The following is a 19,707-nucleotide window of genomic DNA, read 5'->3' on the forward strand; positions in this document are numbered from 1 at the left end:
CGCCCGGTTCACCCAATCAGCGGCTGTCTCGCGACGATTTCCCGCTTGAGAACGGGTGCCAATCCCTCCGCTGCACGAGGGTCAACAGCGTGCCGAGGGGCGCCAGAATGGAGAGCGGGAAACCAGCTTTCAAACGAGACCAAGATGGCGCCGATCGGTACGCGTCGCGCGGAGCTACGGCAGCTTGAAAATGAGGCAAATCTTCGCGCTTGGCGTTCAATTTCGGCTCACCGACGTTTATAAATTACCGTTTATTTTATACTTTGAGTAGGAATTGCGCCATAATATTTTGTAGAGGCATAGTTGGGACATTAAAGACTTCAAAAACGCAATTTTTGAAAATTGCCATTTTTGACCATTTTTCGCGATTTCAAGACCCGCGTCCCCCCTTAATGCAAGGCTGACAGTACAAGTTGAAAAGAGTGTGCAAACTTCGTAACATTGGACGAAAACTAGAGGGAGGGGAGAAAGGAGCCATTGGTCTTAAACAAAAGCTAGATGAGAAATGAAATAAAGCACTTATGTAGCACTTACACGTACAGACATAATAAGAATTACTCTGGCATGTCCCTTGCTATTCTTGTAATCTTCCCGTTTAGCATGAAGCATTTGGGCCCTGCCAAAGAAATGAATGTATGCTTGTAAATGTGACCGACACAGTGGTCAGGTGTACTTATAAGAATCAGTAACATTAAATTCTGTTAAATGTGAAGGTGGAAACAGCGGCATTCTATGTCAACACCTGCTACTGCGGCATCATTTGTTACCACAGCATCATCTGCTGTGCCCGGACCTGCTTTGGCCAACTCATTTGAGGCAGCAGAAGCCAGCAATACCAACTTCCTTGCCACAGCTAATATGTCAGCTAGCTCAGACCAGTTGTACGAGGGAATCTCTAGTTTAGAACTGCTGTCAGTTGTTGCTACTGAGCTTAAGATTGCAGCAACCTCGATGGTGAGCATTTGAGTTTAATGCATGAAATTTTAAAGCAAAATGTGGTGCTTTTGTAACATCCGATTTTAAGCAGTGCATCTGTGTGTAGCACAAGCAGTAAGCTAGCTCTGTTTTTCCTCTGTCTTGCTTGTTCCCATTTTCATTCTTCTATGTAACACTTACAGCAAAAAATGTGTTTTTTTAGTTGCATGCTTGAAATGTTTATTCAGTGTCAATAACCTTGCACATTATGAGTGATTAAAATTACGTTTCTGCTGTAACTCAGCATGTCTTTCTTTTTTCTTGCAATTTTACACAGGGAACACAAACTGAAGACACAAGCACGTCAAGCAAGAACTTTTCAGTGTTCGTGTACCTAGTGAATGAATCCGGTGCGTCAACCCAAGTGACCCTATTAAGTCGTGTGATAGCAGCATTCGGCACAAGCCAGAGGTTAGTAGTAGGCACTGTGGCCCTGACCAGCTACTTCTCTGGCTATGACAGCATTGCAAAGTCTACAGTGCATTGCAGGATTTGTGCAGTGTCAGCACAACAGTCTTTGCAATGCTACTGCGTATGTTGCCCACTTCATCAGAAAGAAAATGTGATGTGACCTCCGACAATAGGCTTCTATTCTTGATGAAGTTAAAGCTTGGGATTACCTATTCTTCACTGGCTGTCAGTGAAACATCAGCATCATGACACTTCAAAAGTGTTTTAAAGATGATTGCTATAACAACGACAAAATGGATTTTTTAACCCCACCATGATGCCAGAAAGTTTTAGAGCTCACTATCCAGGATGCACAATGATCATTGACTGCACAGAAATTTGTATAAAGCAGCCAGCAACTGTGCAGCAGGAGAGAGTCCTCTATTCAGACTATAAAGGGGCATATACACTAATGCTTTTAGTGGGAATAACACCAGGAGGCACGATTCGTTTCTGTTCTAAAGCTTATGGTAGTATGACTGTCTGATGCCCACATCACTGTAGATTCTGGTTTCCTTGACCTTGTGCAACCTGGGGATACAATTCTAGCAGACAAGGGATTCCCAGGCATACAAACAGTTCTAGGGAACCAAAATGCTGTTCTTGTCATGCCCCCCTTTCTCCATGGCTCTCAGTTTATGCCAGAAGTTAGGGACACATACAATATTGCTCAAGTGAGGATACACGTCGAGAGAATGATTCAGAGAAAGTACCAACTGAGCTCATCCAATGCATGACTGATGTTATTCATGCCTGCTGTGTGCTAGCTAACCTCCAGCTCTCGATAATTAAATGCAAACAGCATCCACAGTCATCTGCCGTGTCCACATCATGACCCGTACACTTCACAGCCCTCAGTCCGCTTGCCAATGTTTCAACAAGAACACTTTGTTTGGTTTTTGGAATGTTGCATGCACCCAAAGCGACTCGGGCTATGAGGGACACTGTAGTTAAGGGCTCTGAAAATTTTGACCACCTGGGGTTCTTTAATGTGCACCGACACCATACAGTATACAAGCCTTTAGCATTTTGCCTTCATCGAAATGCGACTACCGTGGCCAAGATTGAACCTGTATCTTTTGGGTCAGCAGCCAAGCACCATAACCATTGAGCCACCACAGCCGCTCAAAGAGGGCTTGGCTTGATGTGTGCTGCACGAGGTTGAAAAGGTCATGTTGAAATGTTTGCTAGCCGACTGAGCATCCCAACATTTTTTCATTTGTCTTTCATATCGTTAACCATCTTTCTGCTGCTTGTTTGCCATGTGTATTCACTTTGGATTATTTGTTTTGTTTGGTGGGCGATGTTTAACATCCTGAAGCAACATAAGCTATGAGGACGTCAGAAAAATGTCAGCCACATGGTGTTTTTTACAGAGCACCAACATAGTTCTGTACTGTACCTCTTGCATTTCACCTCCATTGACATTCTGTAGTTGTGGCTCGGGTCAGATTATTTGTTTGGGCGTGCTTCTTGATGTACAGTATTTGCATGTGAATGTTCCGAAATTCACATGTATATATGTAAATTACTTCATGTTTTTCATTTTCTGTCACTTTGCCAAAGGAATGAAGGCCCTTTGTTGTGCTCACAATGAAAAGGTATTTATTGCATTGTCATAGCTAAGTGTGTCGACCCAGTATGCTGGCCATTCTGACTGCCACTCCGTGGTTAGCAAGCCCTTCTCTTGAACAAGGTACTGGTGCAATTTCTTGTGCTCACGCGGTCTCAACATGAAGCTTATGACACCACCACTCCTTGAAAACCTAACAGGCTGAGGCGTCGTCGTGGCCTTACAGTCCTTTCATAGCAAGTTGTCTACCTGGCCTCTTTGCAGATCATCGGTCCACTCGAGCTGGAAACAGAGTTCCTGCGAGATGTTGCTTGCAAATGTGATTTTAGATGACGCATTTTCTGTAGCTCTGCACAATAGGACCTGAGTGTATCTGTTGCTTTGTCAAAGATTCCATGGCACCAGGCTGCATACATGATGAAAACTATGTACTATTGCCCTCTGCCAGAATTTATATTTACTTGCCCCTTTTGTGGCAATTTATTCAACTCATGGTATTGTGACCTGTACTTTAACACTGGCACAAGTGATATGGGGCAGTGTGGGAACAGTTTTCATTTTGTGGTTCGTTAGTTTTTCTCACCATAAGACTCTCGGAAATTCCACGGTAAGTACATAGAAAGCTCAAGAAATGAGCATCTTGCTTGCTTTGTGTTTTGTGCACCTCTTCCACTATGAAAAAATTTTGTGTAGCTTTTGACTGCGATATGACGTGCCTTCCTTTCAGGTGAAGAGAATGAGCCTGAGGATCGTAATAAATTTTGCTTTCATAAATTATGTTTATGCAGGGTGTGAATGTTCTTCACATTTGCTTTTGACAGTAGTGTCATTTGTTATTTTGACTTTCATTAGCTCCAGTGATGCTGAAGTTGATTTTCTTTTTCTGTCGCATAAAAGAAAGCTTGAATTATCTCATAAGGGAGGTGCAGTGAAGGCTGGTCATTATTGTGGCTGCAACGCATCTTTCTGAGTCTGCTGGGTAGCGAAAGTCCAGCTTTTGAGAATGTTAATGGCAAAGGAATTGAACTTAGTCTTCTCTCTTTATTTTGGTCTTGTGCCACGATGGCCAATTATTTGGCATCTCCCATTTCATGCATGCTGAAGGCTGATTATTGCATAGGTGCATATTGCTTAATGATTTTTAATGTGGTTCCTTCATCACTGCCAGTATGTTGTGTTACAAAGGGAATGAAGACGCCTAGTTGCATCAACTGTTCACACGCACTCATTGCAGTGTTATAACCCCTCGTGCAAGCCAGATGAGGAAAATTAACTCTGGGGATAAACCTGCGTGCCAGTCACTCCGTGACCACTGCTTGCTTGAGCATGCCAGTCATTGTTTTTTCCCAAGTTCATCCTGCGTCATAGCCATGCACGACACTACACCTTCAACTTTCTGAAGAGAGTTGACTCCTTTGAATGTTTGTTACTGCCAGGCTACAGTTTTATGTAGAGGAATGACTGTTCCAGCGAGAGGCATCTTGTTTGCTTCAAGATGTACACATTTGAGCGGGCACGTAGCGAGGATTTTATGTTGGTTTTGGCATGTGAAATCCCTGAATTCCTTCTTAAAGGAACTATGTGACCATATATGACATATATTTAAGAAGGGGATTGGCTGGAAGAAGCTAAGAACATGCTGCACATTTGAATTGCATTTTCTGGCCACTCTTAGACAGCTCCCCCCGCAGGGGCGTCTGCGTAAGCAGGCGTTTGGTGTGTTGCGACACCACGGACCCGAGCACACGAGGGTTGGACCCTCCCGCGTGTAGCCGTGCGCGGCTTAGCCGTGTCCGGGGAAAAGGGGATCCTGGGGGTTGAGCCAATGCCGGGTGCTCGGACCTTTAAGGCCCCCCGGCGGAGGCAACACACCTCTTTGGCCTCTGCTTCACGCAGACGGCACCCCCGGACTGACCCACCCGGGGGAAATCGGTAGTCGCCTTTTCCTGTCTCTCTCTTCTCAAACCCTTCGTCTTTATCTCTCACTTTACATCTTTCCTGTCTCCTTCTCTCTTCCATTTACTTCCTTTCTCCACGGCGGCTAGGGTTAACCTTGTGTGGATATCCTACCTTGGGTACACCATATTGGGTTATAGTGATGGCGTACGGCTGGCGTCGTGCAGGCTTGTACACAAGCTCTGCCACGTCCCCTCGTTGGGCTCCGTGGTGGGCGGTCGGCGCTGTTGCCGAATCTTATATATTCCCATGGAAACTCCCTTCCCCAAACTTCCTGATCGCCCTCCGAAACGAGGGCGCACCGAAGATGTTTTTCAGTTTTTCGGACACCAAATCCAGAATTTTCCCCGGTTCCACGTCATTCACTCTGAAAAGCCAAACAAAGCAGTGAGAAACATATCACCATTCCTTGTCTCAAAGTCCTTGACTGATGTTTTTGGACCAGGTTATAAGGTGTCCAGGATGGCAAGCGGTGACCTCCTCTTGGAGCTCCGCGACCAAAAGCAATATGAGCAACTACAGAAACTAGTGTCATTCGGGGAGACCCACATAACAGTAACGCCACACCGCACAATGAACACCACCCGCGGTGTTGTTTCCGATGATGATCTGCTTGAGCTGACTGAGGCGGAGCTCCTGGAGGGCTTTAGTGAGCAAAATGTTATCAATGTTAGAAGAATAAAGATAAGGCGAGATGGTAAAGAGATTCAAACGAAGCACTTAATAATCACCTTTGGTTCAAGTGTCCTGCCCGAGTCAATCGAGGCCGGGTACATCAAGCTCCGCGTTAGGCCGTATGTGCCCAACCCACTCCGCTGTTTCAAGTGCCAGCGCTTCGGCCACAGTTCGCAGAGTTGCCGAGGCCGCCAAACTTGTGCTAAATGTAGTGCCCAAGAACACACCACTGAAACGTGTGAGAACGCTCCCCACTGTGTAAACTGTGATGGGGAGCACGCCGCGTACTCGCGGTCGTGCCCCTCCTGGAAGAAGGAAAAAGAAATAGTAACGATCAAAGTGAAAGAGAATATATCGTTCAAAGAGGCAAGAAGGCGGGTAGCATACCTGCCAAAGAAAAGCTTTGCCGAAGTGGCGCGTCAGGGGGCAGCGTCACAACGGCCTCCGGCGACTGTCCGACCCACACGCAGTGAGTCGGCAGTTACGCCATCTGCCCCCACGGTGGTTGCAGCTAGCGCTGCTCCGCCAACCGAGGAAAAGGGGCCATCGACCCCGAAGGTTGGCGCAGCCAAGGCTGCCCCAACCTCCCCGGCCCCTTCCAGCGCTGGCAACAGCCGGCGCAGCCAAATCCCGCACAGTGCCCCATCGACCTCCGGGCTGGTGGGCGCAGGGGTCTTGCCCTCCAAGTCGGGACCCTCGCTGGTAACTTCCTGCTCGCAAGAGCACGTGTCCGGCGCCTCACAGGAGGCAATGGACACTACACCTATCTCCACGGCGCGCCAAGCGCCTAAGGAGCGGCGAGGCTCCCTCGAACGCTCCAGAAAGGGCAGAACTCCCGTTACAGGGCCTCGAAAGAGCTCTGTAACCTAAGGCATCACCTCCGTTTCCGTAAACACAGCACCAATTTTTCTTTAAATATGGATACACAAATCATCCAATGGAATGTCAGAGGTCTTCTCAGGAATCTCGATGATCTGCAAGAACTTATCCATAAACACAATCCAAAAGTGCTGTGTTTACAGGAAACACACTTAAAACCAAAACACACAAATTTTCTTCGACAACACGTTACTTTTCGCAAAGACCGCGATGATGCTGTCGCATCATCGGGTGGTGTTGCCATTGTAATTCAAAAAAGCATAGCGTGTCAACGTTTACAGCTACGAACGGCCCTCGAAGCAGTGGCGGTTCGAGTTGTCCTGCTGAACAAACTCATCACTATTTGTTCGCTTTACATACCCCCACATTACAAATTAAAGAAACCTGAATTTCAGTCCTTCATAGATGAATTGCCAGAACCTTATGTTGTTCTTGGCGATTTCAATGCACACAGCACCTTGTGGGGAGACTCTCGTATCGATGCGCGAGGTCGTCTCGTTGAACAGTTCCTTTTCTCTTCTGGTGCGTGCCTTCTGAATAAGAAGAAACCCACATATTACTGTCTTGCAAACAATACCTTTTCTTCAATTGATCTGAGCATAGTTTCTCCGTCCATACTGCCTGAACTAGAATGGGAAGTTACGAACGATCCTTACGGAAGCGACCACTTCCCCGTACTATTAAGAACACTTAAAGAAGACGAATATCCACCACAGGCTCCTAGGTGGAAGACTGAGACAGCAGACTGGGAGAAATTCCGTAACTTAACTAGTATATCATGGGATGACATGTCCTCGTTAGGAATTGATGCTGCCGTGGAATATTTTACAGCCTTTATAATAGATGCCGCAACTAAATGTATATCACAAGTAAATGGATTGGCATGCAAACGGCGAGTCCCGTGGTGGAACGACGAATGTAGGATCGCTCGTAAGAAACAAAACAAAGCGTGGGGGATGCTACGCGCCTCCCCCACTGCGGAGAATCTTATCAATTTTAAAAAAGTAAAATCCCAAGGCAGGCGAACCCGCCGACAAGCCAGAAGAGAGAGTTGGCAGAAGTTTTTATCTGGTATCAACTCCTATACAGATGAGGCCAAAGTCTGGAACAGGGTTAATAGGATAAAAGGGCGACAAACATATTCACTTCCTTTGGTCAACACACAAGGTGAAACACTGAAAGATCAGGCAGACACACTTGGAGAACACTTTGAGAGCGTGTCGAGTTCAAACCACTATTCGCAATCATTTTTGAAATACAAACAAATTGAAGAATGTAAGCCAATAATACAAAAATCCAGACAGAATGAACCTTATAACCGGCCGTTCAGTATTGCAGAGTTGAGAGCTGCTTTGACCACATGCAAAAGCTCTGCACCGGGACCTGATAGAGTCATGTACGAAATGATCAGAAATTTACACACTGACACCAAACTTACACTACTCACGCTTTTCAACGCTATTTGGGCTATGGGATGCCTCCCATCCGCATGGAAAGAAGCGATTGTGGTCCCTGTTCTTAAGCAGGGTAAAGACCCCTGCTTGGCGGCAAGCTACCGTCCGATAGCTCTTACAAATTGTCTTTGTAAGGTTTTTGAAAAAATGGTTAACCGCAGACTTGTACATTTCCTTGAACTTAACAATGTCCTCGATCCCTTTCAGTGTGGCTTCAGAGAAGGGAGGTCCACAACCGATCACCTTGTGCGCATTGAGGGAAACATTCGCGACGCCTTTCTACATAAACAATATTTCCTATCCGTATTCCTCGATATGGAGAAGGCGTACGACACTACGTGGCGCTATGGAATCTTGAGAGACTTGTCGGGAATTGGCATCCGTGGCAATATGCTCGTCCTAATAGAAAGCTATTTGTCCAACCGTACATTCCGCGTGAAAGTCGGCAATGTATTGTCGCGGCCTTTTATACAGGAAACTGGTGTACCTCAAGGAGGTGTACTTAGCTGCACGCTCTTCATCGTGAAAATGAACACCCTTCGTGCTTCATTACCGCCAGCCATTTTTTATTCTGTTTACGTAGACGACGTACAGATGGGCTTCAAATCCTGCAACCTTACTGTATGTGAGAGGCAAGTTCAACAGGGCTTGAACAAAGTGTCCAAATGGGCAGAAGAAAACGGATTTAAAGTTAACCCCAACAAAAGTTCTTCTGTGCTTTTCACAAGGAAAAAAGGGCTCATTGCAGAACCCACTATCGAAATGTATGGTCAGCGAATTCCTGTGAAAAAAGAACACAAGTTCTTAGGCATCATACTTGATTCCAAATTAACGTTTATTCCACACATAAAGTACCTCAAGGACAAATGCTTAAAAACAATGAACTTGCTTAAAGTGCTATCCCACACAACATGGGGCAGCGACAGAAAATGTTTAATGAATCTTTACAAGAGCCTCATCCGATCACGGTTGGACTACGGTACCGTGATCTATCATTCTGCAGCCCCGAGCGCGCTAAAGATGCTAGATCCGGTCCACCATCTAGGAATCCGACTGGCCACTGGAGCTTTCAGAACAAGTCCTATTGAAAGCTTATATGCAGAATCAAATGAGTGGTCACTTCATCTGCAGAGAACATACATCAGCCAAACATATTTTTTGAAAGTCCACTCTAATCCTCAACACCCGTGTTTTAATATCATTAACGATACGACATATGCTACACTATTTAATAATCGTCCTTCCGTAAGACGGCCTTTCTCGCTGCGTGTGAGGGAACTTAGTGACGAAATGCGTGTCCCAATCCTCGAGCTTTGCCCAATGCATCCAGCCAAGCTGCTACCTCCTTGGGAGTGGCAGCTGATACAATGTGATATATCCTTCATGCAAGTTACAAAACATGCTCCAGAGATTGAAATCCAAATGCATTTCCGGGAACTCCAGCACAAATACTCCTGCACGGAGTTCTTCACAGACGCATCGAAGTCACACGACGGGGTGTCCTATGCAGCCGTCGGCCCATCCTTCTCTGAAACCGATGTACTGAATCCGGAAACTAGTATCTTTACGGCTGAGGCTTACGCACTGCTGTCGGTCGCAAAGCATATAAATAAGTCAAAACTCCAGAAATCAGTTATATATACAGACTCCCTTAGTGTTGTGAAGGCCTTGATGTCTTTCTGTAGCCACAAAAATCCGGTAATTAATCAACTCCACTCCGCACTGTGTAAAGCATATATATCAAACCAACATGTGATTATATGCTGGGTACCTGGTCATAGGGGCATTGAGGGAAACGTACTAGCTGACCAGATGGCCACATCCATTTCATTGCATTCAGTTAGTCCTACTGCTTCGGTCCCTGTCACAGACCTGAAGCCTTTCCTAAGAAGAAAACTGCGAAACCACTGGCAACGTATGTGGGACGCAGAAGTAAATAATAAACTGCACGTAATAAAGCCACAGTTAGGTTCTTGGCCCTCCGTAACAAAATCGCGGCGAACAGATGTCCTATTCTGTCGCCTCAGAATAGGACACACATTTGGCACGCATAACTATTTACTCACTGAAAATAATCCTCCAACCTGCGGTAGATGCGGGGAGAGGCTGACCGTCCTCCACGTCCTCCTGGAGTGTCGGGCAGCCGAATCCGAAAGAAGGAAACATTTTTCGCTAGCATACCGGCAGCACATCCCCCTACATCCCGTAATGCTACTCGGCCCAGAACCTTTATTTGACACCAACGCAGTCCTAAGTTTCCTGAAAGATGTTGTCCTGCATGTTTTTAGCCCCACATGTTCGTAGCGGGTCCTCTCTTCAGAGGATGCCGCTGCGATAGCTCTTTAGTATAGCACATGCCTCTAGGCCCTTGGGTTTCAAGGGCTCTGGCGAGGCAGTTGTGCTCCAAGTTTTTTTACCATCCTATATATTTTTATTTTGCATCATTCTTCTACGATAGATTTTATTGTTCATAGTATTCGTCATTAGTCATCGCCATAATTTTATAGTACATAGATTTTACCCATTTACAGCGACTATTTTTAGGCCTCTTTACAGCCAATTCACATCTTCCACAATACATCGATAACACTACCACCTGTCATGGCGCTCTTTGGCCAAACCTGGCCCTTGCGCCACAAAACACCACACATCATCATTAGACAGCTCCACGTAATGTAGCCCCCAATGGAAGCATGAATGCTAATCGCACTTCCATGTTCTGTTAAACAAGTACAGCATGACTGTCTTCCATGGCGTCTACTAAATTACTTAATAGATATTTCCTGAATTTTCCCGGTTTTCTCTGATAATTCCAACGAAAATTCCCTGAATTTTAAAGAAGGTTTGAGAGTCGAACAGAGGCACAATTCACATAGACGATTCCATTCACAAAACAGTTTATTGCAGCACCAAAGCGAGATTACAAGCACGTTTATCCACTTTAAAGCGTCAATTTCTTCCTGGAGAAGAGAAGCCTCGTTGTGTGCTTCAGTGATGAGCCTTCTTTTGTTGGAGTTCCTTGATGCTGGTGGCCGCCCTTTTCCTGTTTTGTTCAGCCTCAGATGCATCCAGCCTGTCTCGCTTCTTTTTCGTGAGCTCCTCCTTCCACCGAATACTTGCGCCACACACCATTTCACCATACTGTCTGTAATGTCAACATTGGCTACACCACGTGCTGCTAAAACTCCATCATACACTATTCTCTGCACAATCAGAGATTCTTCATTCAGGTTCTTCATGAGGCATTCTTTATTTACAGGAAAACCTCTTTCGATAGCAGTATTGCCATGGGACATGGTGAGGATGATCTTGACAAAGATAAGCAACTCCTTATGGTTCCGTGAGCACAGCTCAAACCACAAGGTGTCCAGTCTCTGTGCCATCCTATCAAAGTTCTTTAGAAGCTGTGCAGAGCTCGGCAAACAGACTTGCACATAGGATCGGTGCGCCCGTTCTGCTTCTAAGCCGGTCAGCCACCGGTGCTTTGTGAGTATTTCCAGTGTACTCGCTAGTCATTTTTTGCCAACCTCCACTGACATAGCGCAGACTGGATCGAAGCAACTCACTCCTGTTGTTAGCCTGTATTTTAGAGGCGACCTTTCCATAATCTTCTGCGAGCACACCTTCAAAAAAGAAATGCATTCCTTCTTGAATGTAAGCAGTGCAAGTTGAGATGCTTTTGCAGCTTTTCGAAGTTCGCTCTTGACAGCAAAACCAACATCAAAAGCGTTGACAAAAACTATGTTCTCGGGCTTCTGCAAATCTATATTAAGTAACTTGAACGGCGTGTCAGCAGCACGCAAAATTTCTTGCCTAATGATCCTTCCCAACAGTGATCGTAGACAGCCTCTAATGCTGCGGCAAGAAAGGCGACCATTGGCTCATCCGTTTGAAATTCGGTCAGGAATGGCTTCAATTGCTCAGCAACTGATAGCATGAAAGTCAGTTTTGCCGGCAGCATCGTCTCAGCTACTAGCATCTCAACTGTGGTGTAGCTGGCGCACTTTGGCTTGCTCTTGTCTTTAGCTTTATAGACTGATCAGCTTACTGTCAGTTGCCTACAAACTATTTACTAAGGTAATCGCAAATAGAATCAAGAACACCTTAGACTTCTGTCAAGCAAAGGACCAGACTGGATTCCGTAAAGGCTACTCAACAATAGACCATATTCACACTATCAACCAGGTGATAGAGAAATGTGCGGAATATAACCAACCCTTATATATAGCTTTCATTGATTACGAGAAAGCGTTTGATTCTGTCGAAACCTCAGCAGTCATGGAGGCATTACGGAATCAGGGTGTAGAGGAGCCGTATGTAAAAATACTGAAAGATATCTGTAGCGGCTCCACAGCTACCGTAGTCCTCCATAAAGAAAGCAACAAAATCCCAATGAAGAAAGGCGTCAGGCAGAGAGATATAATTTCTCCAATGCTATTCACAGCGTGTTTACCGGAGGTATTCAGAGACCTGGATTGGGAAGAATTGCGGATAAAAGTTGATGGAGAATACCTTAGTAACTTGCGATTCGCTGATGATATTGCCTTGCTTAGTAACTCAGGGAACCAATTGCAATGCATGCTCATTGACGTGGAGAGGCAAAGCAGAAGAGTGGGTCTTAAAATTAATCTGCAGAAAACTGAAGTAATGTTTAACAGTCTCAGAAGAGAACAGCAATTTACAATAGGTAGCAAGGCACTGGAAGTGGTAAGAGAATACATCTACTTAGGGCAGGTAGTGACGGCGGATCTGGATCATGAGATGGAAATAATCAGACGAATAAGATGGGCTAGGGTGCGTGTGGCAGGCATTCTCGGATCATGAACAGCAGGTTGCCATTATCCCTCAAATGAAAAGTGTATAATAGCTGTGTCTTACCAGTACTCACCTACGGGGCAGAAACCTGTAGGCTTACAATAGGGTTCTACTTAAATTGAGGATGGCGCAACGAGCTATGGAAAGAAGAATGATGGGTGTAACATTAAGGGATAAGAAAAGAGCAGATTGGGTGAGGGAACAAACGTGAGTTAATGACATCTTAGTTAAAATCAAGAAAAAGAAATAGGCATGGGCAGGACATGTAATGAGGAGGGAAGATAACCGATGGTCATTAAGGGTTACAGACTGGATACCAAGGGAAGGGAAGCGTAGCAGGGGGCGGCAGAAAGTTAGGTTGGCGGATGAGGTTAAGAAGTTTGCAGGGACGACATGGCCACAATTAGTACATGACCGGGGTTGTTGAGGAAGTATGGGAGAGGCCTTTGCCCTGCAGTGGGCGTAACCAAGCTGATGATGATGATGATGTTCTGTTCAATGTACCATGTGTCAATAGGCACATTTACAATGACATCACTTTCAGCCGACCACACATAAACATAGCAGGTGCTTTTTGCCACAGCAAAACTTACTAAACTGCACTTGGTCATAGTAACCATTTTTGCCACCTGGACAAAGCACAGGTTAGCCATTCACAATCTTAACATCATACTTTCCCTTTTCAATTAGTGCCATGCAATCGGAAACAGTGGGACACTTGATCTCAACTAGGGAATCAACAAAAATGCCCTCGGGGCTTGCAGGCAGCCAAGGATTTGTATTGCTGCTCACTACCATACCCGAGTGTGCCACAGCCAGACCAGCCTTCCTTATAAACGCCACTCTTGCAATGGCTTCGTACTTCATCCCATGCTTTGTGGCTGCATTACCAGTCAGGCTTGGATTTGAAAGTGCAGAAATAGCTTTCGAGAGGTCTGTGCTTTCCCTTTTAGAAACCCGCTTCACGTTTGGTGCAGTTATGCGAAGGTGCCTGGCTATGTGCCATAGCGGGCATTCTTGTTTCCTAGTGGCAAATTCAAGGGAAGTCCGTCCTTCATTCAAAAGCACAACAAGCTTTTGTTAAAATACTTTGCAAGGGTCGCAGCTTTTTGGGAGTTCCAAAGGGTCTGTATGCGAGTGGCGAGGCTTGCTTGGTAGATGAGTAGCACAGGAGTCTCAAGCAGCCGAATTCAATGCACTATGATGCAAAGTACCTGCATGATATAAAGCAATTACACACAACTAATTCGAACCGCACTGTGCCAGCTAACACCACTTGTATGTATAATGATGTGCAATAACCAAGCATGATATGTACTGTATTTGAAAGGCACCAAAATGTACTATAACAATCTGCATTGCCATTAAGTTCAATAAGTGGCAACAAATAACCCATCAGTCTCCTAACATATGTGAGCCAGTGCCAAAAAGACATACTTATCGGTTTTAAGAAACAGCTGCCGCTGTCATTTTAAGGCATTTCGCTTAACACAAATTCGCTCATTTCACGTGTTGGAAAAAATTTGCCCTCACCAGGAATGTTGAAGAGATCCGAAAATGGTTTTCTCCAAATGTGGTTTATCAGCTCTACATCATCTCCGAAGTGATGAAACTTTCGTGTGGGTTTTGGTGCCTTATTTTCGAAGTCCACAGTTTGTTTTGGCAGCTTAAAGCCCGTATCTTCAAGCAGGACATGTTTCACATTCCTCTTTGTTCCCCTGTTCCACTGAGCTGTTTGGTCAGTACACTATGTGCCGGTCATTTCTGAGGTGACAGCCATATCGACTTTTCACAGTAGTGTACTAACATGGCTGCAAACCCTTGCTTTCCCAGCCATACATGAGCAGCCAACAGTGAACACCTGTCCGGTGTGCCTGACGCAAGCCCATGCTGTCCAAGGCTTTTGATTTATGGCCTGCGACGCTCGAACATTCGCCTTGAGGTACACTAAGTCCGCGTTAACATTGCATTACAAAGCACCTGGCCCACCCAGCCGCTCTGCAAAATTGTAGGAGTCTGGACTTTTGTATGCCTCAGCTTCATTGAGCGAGAAGAAAGGGGGTTAACCGAGGGGCCCAATTTTTATTAGTCATATAATAAGAAGCCAACCAACCAACCAAGGACAACATAGGGGAAATTACTTGTGCTTAATAAATGAAATAAAGAGACGATAAATTAATGGAGATAGAAGTGGATGAAAAGACAACTTGCCGCAGGTGGCAAACGATCCCACAACCTTCGCATTTCGTGTGCGGGGTTCTACCAATTTAGCTACCGCAGCGCCGTTTCTCTATCCACTTTCTTGGGTATTTATGTTTCCTAGTAGAACCCTAGGAGTGTTAGCCAGCGCCATCAGTCTCAGACCTTGGCGGGGGACGTGGAACATCCTTTCTGCCGCAGGCATCGCGAGAACGTGGTCTTTTTGGGTGAAGGCAACTGGCCAATAAACCCGCACATGCTACCTGAAGGCATCAGTGTTGCCGGATTCGAGACCCTCGTTACGTAATAAACAAGAAGAAAGGGGGTTAACCAAGGGGCCCCATTTTTATTTGTCATATCAGAAGTGATGAAGCAACCGTCACTTTTTTGGCTCTTGTTAGGGTATTCACAGCGCTATGAAATATAGAGCACGCCAATTATACAAACGCGAAGCTGCGTAACAGGCAAGATATCGCGTATTAATATGGCTCAGCGGCATGCAGAATCGGCACCTTACTCTGTCGGTCTGTACAATTTGCTAGAACTTCATTTTTGGAATAACAATGTGCTACACAACCAAAAAAAGAGAGAGGGGGGCAGGGCGCTGTGTCCTTTCTGCGCTTAGCCCTCTCTCCCTTTTTTTATTTTGTGGTCAGCAGCTCGTTACCAGTTCAATATGAACCATGTGGTTGAAACTTTTACTTAATTTTTGGGAATGCTCTTTTAGATTTGACCTATCATGTTTCCTTCATCTGATTGAACCTCTGCAGAGTTCCTAAAACCGGGTTCGCAAACAAACGCGGCACCTTCAGGAGTGAAAACAAAGACGACTAAAAGCGGCCAAAGCACCGAGGAGGTCTACGCTGGGAAGTGGCGCTTCTACTCGTGCCTGACTTTTCTTAACACTGTCAAAAGTGACGACGCAAGACTCGTCACCGAGGAGTTTGTGGAAAAGCAAAGTGTGAGTTGCATTTGTGTCAATCGCATTTTTTCTGCTGCGGTCAACTTTTACTGGCGTTGTTTTGACATTTGAGAGGCTCATTTTACCGCTGGAAACAATTTAAGAATTAGAATACGGTATATGTTGGTCAAGTCATATTGGCACGTGTACTTGCTTATTTTTCACCAGTGACCTCTTTTCACCGGCTAACAAATGTTAACCTTTGAGGGTCAATGACGTAAATATACGGCACCGCGAAGAAGTACAAAAATGGTCAATGCCTTATATTCACGGCGCCGTCTGTACGTTTAAAAAGCGTGCCAAATTCCTAACTTTTTCTTTTCTGTCATGTGCTGCCACTATGTGGAAATACAGGGATTTTTTTTCGCACGCCTCCCTCTCTTGGTTTTCGTTGCACGGTTTGTTTTAGAGCTAGTTTGCTCCCGCGCGTCTATATACTACCGCTCGCGCATTGTCGCGCGCGGGGGGGGGGGGGGGGGGTTTGGATTTGTTCCGCGGGAAGTTTGGGCTTCTTGTACTTCTTGCACGTTGGTAATCGCCCAAAGGGCGACCGACTCTTTCTCGCTCGTTTAGTGCTCACAAGGGTGCGCATAGGAAGGATGCCGCCGTGCATGTGTTTCCATTGCTTTTTTTTTTTTTACACTTGCGAAAACTAATGGCCTCTGTTTGACGATAAGATGTAGACTACCGGTTGTCACACGTGCTTTTTTGACGGGCACACAACCACACAGCTTTTGGAATGCATCATGTAACTGCACAAAAACAAGGGTCAAAGAAGGAACACACAAGACAGGCGCGCCTGTCTTGTGTGTTCTTTCTTTGTCCCTTGTTTTTGTGCGGTTACATGATGCATTCCAATAACGACCACAAACTAGCCCGCTTATCCCTGTTAAACACACAGCTTTCCTGAGTGCGCGCACCTACGCAGTTCGATTACGCTATGGATGTACACTTGGCAGTGGCGACGACCCCGGTGTGCATCGCCTTACGCCTGCTATTTCCTTTGGTGCAGATTGTCTCTGCGCAGCCGCAGTTGTACGCCACGTAGGCATCGGCCGAGACCACGTGACCTGACGCGCTACTCGGGCACGCATCGACAACAGGAGGCGCGGCACTCTTCGGCGGCGCTGATATCTGCAACAAAGGTCTGACGTCACCCATTCCAGAGCTACAAAAGGAGCCTTCTTGCGCTTCCTGCAATCACTTGGCAGTGGCGACGACCCCGGTGTGCATCGCCTTACGCCTGTTATTTCCTGTGGTGCAAATTGTCTCGGCACAGCCGTAATGGTCGCCTGCTGCGGCAGCCTCGCCGACTTTGCCGATTTCGCCGGACGTGTGCGCAATATTACGGAGGATGAGGCATACCGATACGTGTCGCCATTACGACCACGGCTTAAGGATCGACAGAATCCCATGGAAGTATACAACCACGCAGAATGCTCGTGGCGGTACCGCTTTTCCAAGCAAGCTGTGCTGCGGCTGTTGGAAATGCTGCCACTGGTCCCAAAAGACAACGAACGCGGTCACCCCGTGCTGCCGCTGCTCCAGCTTCTAATCGCGCTGCGATTCTACGGCGCCGGAACATTTCAGGTTGTCACCGGGGACCTCGTTAATGTTTCACAAGCAACTGTGTCTAGAATAATTGCCCGAATGTCAAGAATGATCGCCGAGACTTTGTTCCCGCAGCTCGTGAAGTTGCCAAATGCTAATGATTTGGCATCCGTAATGGAGGAGTTCTACACCATCGCACGGTTTCCTCGTGTGAGCGGGTGCATTGACGGCACTCATGTACCCATCAGAAGTCCCGGAGGAGAGGAAGCGGAGGTTTTTCGCTGTCGAAAGGGGTACTTCTCCATCAATGTCCAGGTATGTTTATTACGCTGTCGTACAATGTACGGAGCTGCGAGAGAAACTGTCGGGGCTATAGATAATGGTGCAATAAGCAACGCTACCGATTTCGCATATACCAAATGACCACACATTTTGCAATTAGCTAACTGCAATATCAAGGAGGCGTTTATACATTTCGTGCCTTACCTTTTGAGTGCACTTGGAATGAAATATTCTGGGGATGTGTGTGACGTCGTATTATTAGCCGTTTTTAAACACAGCTGGAAATGTGGCTTGTTTTGCAGGCAATCACAGGGCTTCGGCTTCAATTTTTTTATTTGGTTGCCAGCTGGCCCGGCTCAGCACATGATAGCCGAATTTTCGATAATAGTCGAGCCAGAGCGCAGTACGAAGAAGGGAATGTGCCTGGCATCCTACTTGGTGACAAGGGGTACCTCTGCAGGTCCTATGTCATGACCCCTTTTCGGGAGACACAAAGCAGCCCTCAGCACAGGTGATTTGAAGTTTCAACAGTACTATAAAATCCGGCCAAGTAACAATTATGTTCGAAAATAAGGACTTAATTGAAAAACTGCTTTGTTTAGGTACAACAAGTGCCACTCCAGGACTCGCTGCTGTGTTGAGAGGGCGTTTGGAGTATGGAAGCGAAGGTTTCCTTGCCTTGAAATGACTCTTCAGATAAAAACAAAATCAGTTCCCATCGTCATCACAGCTTGTGCTGCACTACGCAACTTCGGCCACCTGCTGAGAGACCCTGTCCCACCTCCTGCGCAAAGCCAGGCAATACACAACGCCGCTTCGCGAGCTCCCACCCCTCCTTACAACCAACGCGACCAGGCATGTCTCCATTGCCAGACACAGCAAGTGGTTTCAGGATCAGAGATCGCATAGTCGCACAGTATTTTTCGTAAATGGAATGAGACAAAATCACAGAAACAACAAAGACGTTTACTTTTTCTTCAAAGCTTCTAGCTGAAGCTTTAGAACTGCCGCTTTTGTTTTTTGGTAGGCTTCTTTAAGCCGAAGAAGCTGCATAGTTTGCTCATGTTCAGCTCGCCTATGCAAGTATTTGTATTTGTGCTCGAGGCGCATGCATTTATTTTCAATAAATGTTCCTTTTTGTTTTCTTCACGGTCATCTTTGATCAAGTCTGAGAGGAGTCCCCTCCAGGCAGTATTTGAAGAGGGTACTCTGGGGCTGCCTTCAAATATTTCGAAGTGGCCACCTTGTTTGGTTGGCGATGCAGCCTTCCCTTTGCGGATTTACATGATGCCGCCCTACCCTGGGAGGAAGCTGGATGATAGAAAAAAGGTCTTCAATTACCGCTTGTCGAGGGCACGCAGGTGCATTGAAAATGCTTTCGGCATTCTAGTCTCCCGTTGGCGGGTGTTTCTTGGAACGGTGGAAGGCGCACCAGAGCTCCTCAATAACATGATTCAGGCTGCCGTGTGTTTGCACAAATTTGCCGTGTGTTTGCACGCTGCCTACTGCCCTGATGAGTACAGCGACACGCTGTGCGGCGAGACGGTGTCTGACGGAGAATGGCGCCGCACTGTCACTGAAATTGGCACAAAGACAGTGCCGTCAAACAACCGCCCCACTTCAGCTGCCATGGCAATGAGGGATGAATTAGCAGACTGTTTTATGTCTGCAGAAGGCTCACTGCCGTGGCAGCTGAAGGTTGTCAGGCAATGCTAAAATATCCTGTAAATATGCATGCATAGTTTGTACGCGTTCTCTTTATTCCTAGCAGAACACTGTTCGAGTGCTGGGTTTTGTAAGACTGTATTATATGTAATTTTTTTTCCCACATTTCTCTTATGTTTAGCACTGCCTTACAAGCTGATTTTTTGTAGCTCATTGATTGCTGTTTATGTATTTTAACTACGTGCACATTTCGCTGGTTTTATACGCATGCA

At 46.1% G+C, this 19,707-nt stretch overlaps 1 protein-coding gene across 5 annotated transcripts in view; it reads left to right on the forward strand.

The window, feature by feature from the left end:
- LOC135909050 (putative nuclease HARBI1) overlaps positions 1 to 18,915 on the forward strand; it is a 91,209-nt gene extending 72,294 nt beyond the window's left edge. For 2 of the 5 annotated variants that reach the window (XM_065440901.1, XM_070533635.1), the window contains 5 exons: positions 1,253 to 1,386; positions 15,747 to 15,937; positions 16,950 to 17,803; positions 18,073 to 18,281; positions 18,373 to 18,915. In XM_065440901.1, coding sequence (XP_065296973.1) covers positions 17,222 to 17,803; positions 18,073 to 18,281; positions 18,373 to 18,679 — 1,098 coding nt within the window. In that variant the 5' untranslated portion in view covers positions 1,253 to 1,386; positions 15,747 to 15,937; positions 16,950 to 17,221 and the 3' untranslated portion in view covers positions 18,680 to 18,915. Of the gene's footprint in view, positions 1 to 1,159; positions 1,387 to 10,859; positions 11,449 to 15,746; positions 15,938 to 16,949; positions 17,804 to 18,072; positions 18,282 to 18,372 lie in introns of those variants that run through there. The other 3 variants (XM_070533636.1, XM_065440902.1, XM_065440903.1) reach the window with 3 other exon arrangements.
- The last annotated feature ends 792 nt before the right edge of the window (positions 18,916 to 19,707 follow it).

This window comes from Dermacentor albipictus, chromosome 2, assembly GCF_038994185.2.
Source record: "Dermacentor albipictus isolate Rhodes 1998 colony chromosome 2, USDA_Dalb.pri_finalv2, whole genome shotgun sequence".
Classification (NCBI taxonomy): domain Eukaryota; kingdom Metazoa; phylum Arthropoda; class Arachnida; order Ixodida; family Ixodidae; genus Dermacentor; species Dermacentor albipictus.